The following is a 3901-nucleotide window of genomic DNA, read 5'->3' as shown; positions in this document are numbered from 1 at the left end:
TCCCCCTTTTTCCCCTCCCCTCCCAATGATAATCTGATGATATAGGTTATTCCAGTGTTGTCATACAATACAAATTTCCATGTTCCTCATGTTGTGGAAGAAGATATATATTGTGCATGCAAGAAAAAAACTCATGAAGGAAATAAGGTGAATAATGATATGATTCAATCTGCATTCATATTCTGACAGTTCCTTCTATGGCTATGGATAGCACTTTTCTCCATGAGTCCCTTGGGGGTCTTAGATCCATGAATTGCTGATAATAGTTTAGTCCTTCACAGCTGATCATCATACAATATTTCTGTTATACTGCTCTCCCAGTCCTGTTCAGTTCACTTTGCATCAGTTCAGACAAGCCTTTCCATGTTTTTTCTGAAATTATCCTGTTTATCATTTCTTATGCCATAATAATATTCTATTACAACCTTATACCACAATTTTTCACCCATTTCCCAATTGAAGGATATCTCTTCAGTCTATATATCTTTGCTACCACAAAAAGAACTGCTATAATTATTTTTGTAAATGTATGTCCTTTCCATCTCCGTGAGATATAGCTCTAGTAGTGGTATTGCTGGGTCAAAGGATATTCACAGTTGTATGGGCCCTTTAGCGTGGTTCCAAATTGCTCTTCAGAATGGTTTTATCAGTTCACAGCTCCACCAATAGGGTATCAGTGTTCCAGTTTTCCCATATCCCTGCAAGCATTTATCATTTTTTTTTTAGTTGAATCAAGCTTTTATTCAACGTTACAAAAAATATTTAGTCAAACAGACCAAAGCCCATGTCATCATCAGACTCCTGGGATTCTTCTTTTTTTGCTTCCTCTTTCTTCTTCTCCTCAGCAGGGGCAGCTGTGCCAGCAGGAGCAGCACCTCCAGCAGGGGCAGCACCACCAGCTGCTGGGGCAGGTCCACCAACTCCTACATTGCAGATGAGACTTCCAATGTTTACATTGTTTAAAGCCTTTGCAAATAATCCAGGCCAGAATGGTTCAACATTCACACCTGCTGCTTTAATGAGAGCATTAATTTTATCCTCTGTGACTGTAACTTCATCGTCATGAAGGATGAGAGCAGAGTAGATGCAAGTGAGCTCAGAGACGGCCATTTCAATGGCTGGGCGAGGAGAGGCTTTTTTGTAGCGGTGCTAGTTGCCGGCTGAAGTGAGGGTTCACCCCAAAGTGGCCTTAGCTTCCGAAGAAGAACCGAGCACCTTACAAACAGCTGAAGAGAAAGGTATCATTTTTCCTTTTTGTCATAGTGGCTAATTTGATAGGTGTGAGGTGGGTATCTTGGAATTGTTTTAATTTGCATTTCTCTAATTAATAGTGATTTGGAGCATTTTTTTATTTAATTATAAATGCTTTTAATTTCTTCACTCAACAATTGCCTGTTCATATTCTTTGTTAAAGTACATTTAGGGGTCAGCTGGGTAGCTCAGTGGATTGAGAGCCGGGCCTAGAGATGGGAGGTCCTAGGTTCAAATCTGACCTTAGACACTTCCCAGCTGTGTGATCTTGGGCAAGTCACTTGACCCCCATTGCCTACCCTTACCGCTCTTCTGCCTTGGAGCCAATACACAGTATTGACTCTAAGATGGAAGGTAAGGGTTTAAAAAAAATAGAAAAAAAAAAAGTACATTTAAATGCTGCCTCTTCTGCCCTTCACAGGCACTCCTGTACTTTGTAATCATCTCAAATAGCTTACTACTACACTCTCTATCTATGTATACTTCTTCAATAATGATAAAACTTTAAGAGTTACAAATATCTTTCCATGTAGGAATATAAATAATTCGACCTTATTGAGTCCCTTAAATTTTTTCTCTTTCTTATTTACCTTTTGATGCTTCTCTTGGATTTTGTATTTGGACATCAAATTTTCTGTTTAAGTCTGGTCTTTTCTTCAGGAATGCTTACAAATCTTCTATTTTATTAAATTATCATTTTTTTCCCCTGAAGAATATAGTCAGCTTTGATGGGTAGGTGATTCTTAGTTGTAAACCCAGTTCCCTTGTCTTCTGGAATATCATATTCCAAGTCTTCCAGTCTTTCAATTTCCAGGCTGCCAGATCCTGTGTAATCCTGATTGGGGCTCCATGATATTTGAGTTGCTTCTTTCTGGCTGCTTATGATATTTTCTCCTTGGCCTGGCAGCTCTTAAACTTGGCTATAATATGTCATTTGGGGATTTATTTCAGGAGGTGATCTGTAGATTTAAAAAATTTTTATTTTACCCTCTTATTCAAGGATATCAGGTCAGTTTTCTTTGATAATTACTTGTAATATGATGTCTAGGCATTTTTTTATTCATGATTTTCAGGTAGTCCAATAATTCTTAGATTGTCTTTCCTGGGTCTATTTTTAAGGTCAGTTGTTTTTTCTATGAGATATTTCATACTCTCTTCTATTTTTTTCCATTCTTTTGATTTTGTTTTGTTGTTTCTTGATGTTTCATGAGGTCATTAGCTCTATTTGGCCAATTATAATTTTTAAAGACTGATTTTCTTCCATGACCTTTTGATCTTCCTTTCCCAATTGGTCCATTGTACTTTTCATGGAACTCTTCTCTTCATTGGACTTTTTAATCTCTTTTTCCAGTAGGTCAATTCTGTTTTTTAAAGAAATTATTTTCTTCATTGTATTTTTGTGTCTCTTTTTCCACTTGACCAATTTTGTTTCTTAAGCTGTTATTTTCTTTTTGCATTACTTTCATTTCTTTTCCCCATTTTTCCTCAACCTCTCTTATTTGATTTTTTGAATTCCTTTTTGAGCTCTTCTAATGCCTGAAGTCAATTCCCATTTTTCTTTGAAGTTTTACATATGGCTACTTTGATCTTACTGTTCCCTACTGAGTCTGTGCCTTGGTCTTCTTTGTCTCCTTAGAAATTTTCTATGGTTTGGTGTTTCTTTTGCTGTTTGCTCATTTTCCCAGCCTTTTTTGGACTAGGAGTTTTGAAAACTCCTTATTTAGTCTCCTCTGCTTATGGTTTGCAGAACTTAGGGCACATGAGCTGTTTTGCCCTAGGGCTAGGGGCTTCACTACAGACTTGAAAAGGTCAAGTGCTATGGACTTCAAGATCTTTCTACAGAGTGGTGCCAGGGCTTGGGACTTCAAGAGGTGGGTGTGGGATACTCTGCTATTGGCTTAGGCATGGTCCTGGGGTCTCAAAGTTGTCTTATACCAAAGTTTAGAACCTGAGTGGCCCGTACTCTTCTGTGAGCAGTTTTACTTCCAGTTCCCCCTCATCCTATGAAAATAGACTCTCTCTACCTATTTTCAAGCTGTTTTCCACAGGAGAGTTCCTTTACTCCACCCTCTTTTTAATTCTGTGATTTTAGTCATTTTGAGGCTCTATTTTAAGGTTAGTTTGAGAGAATTCTCAGAGTGATTCCAGCTTTTTCTGCTACTAAGCTATCATCTTGGCTCAGTGCTCCCTTCCTCCCCTAAACCCCACTCCTGTACTTTGGTGCTGTGTGGTATAACGGCTTTTAATCTCCTTGCCTTGATTAAAAACCCTTATTGCTACTTTGGTAGTTCTATTTATTTCATGTTAACACTATGTTGCCAGATTGATGGAATGGAAAATACCTTACAATATTAATTTTGCTTTTTTTTAATTAACAAGTATTTATTTTATTTCCCTTAAACTCTTCTCCGCCCAAAAGAAAAAAGAAAAGTAGAGCTCTAATGACAAACACAAATGGTCAAACAAAACAAATTCCTCTCCTGGACATGTTCAAAAAGGGTGTCTCATTCATTATATTTAATGTAACACTTCCATATCCAGAGGTTCTCTGAGTTCAAATCCAGTGTTTTCTCCACTATATCCTGCAGCCAATGTCTCTTCAGCACTAAAATTCTTTGATCCTCTGTGACCTTAACCTTATCCGAAGATC

At 37.6% G+C, this 3901-nt stretch overlaps 1 protein-coding gene across 1 annotated transcript; it reads right to left on the bottom strand.

Moving 5' to 3' along the window:
* Positions 1-714: 714 nt before the first annotated feature.
* LOC123231800 (60S acidic ribosomal protein P1-like) lies at positions 715-1110 on the bottom strand. Its single transcript, XM_044658100.1, has one exon. The coding sequence runs from the start codon at positions 1108-1110 to the stop codon at positions 763-765; it is 348 nt and encodes a 115-aa protein (XP_044514035.1). The 3' UTR covers positions 715-762.
* Between the last annotated feature and the right edge of the window lie 2791 nt (positions 1111-3901).

This window comes from Gracilinanus agilis, chromosome 1 (genome assembly GCF_016433145.1).
Source record: "Gracilinanus agilis isolate LMUSP501 chromosome 1, AgileGrace, whole genome shotgun sequence".
Taxonomy (NCBI): Eukaryota; Metazoa; Chordata; class Mammalia; order Didelphimorphia; family Didelphidae; genus Gracilinanus; species Gracilinanus agilis.
Note: the sequence above shows the minus strand (reverse complement) of the source record. Positions and strands in the feature narration are given on the sequence as shown.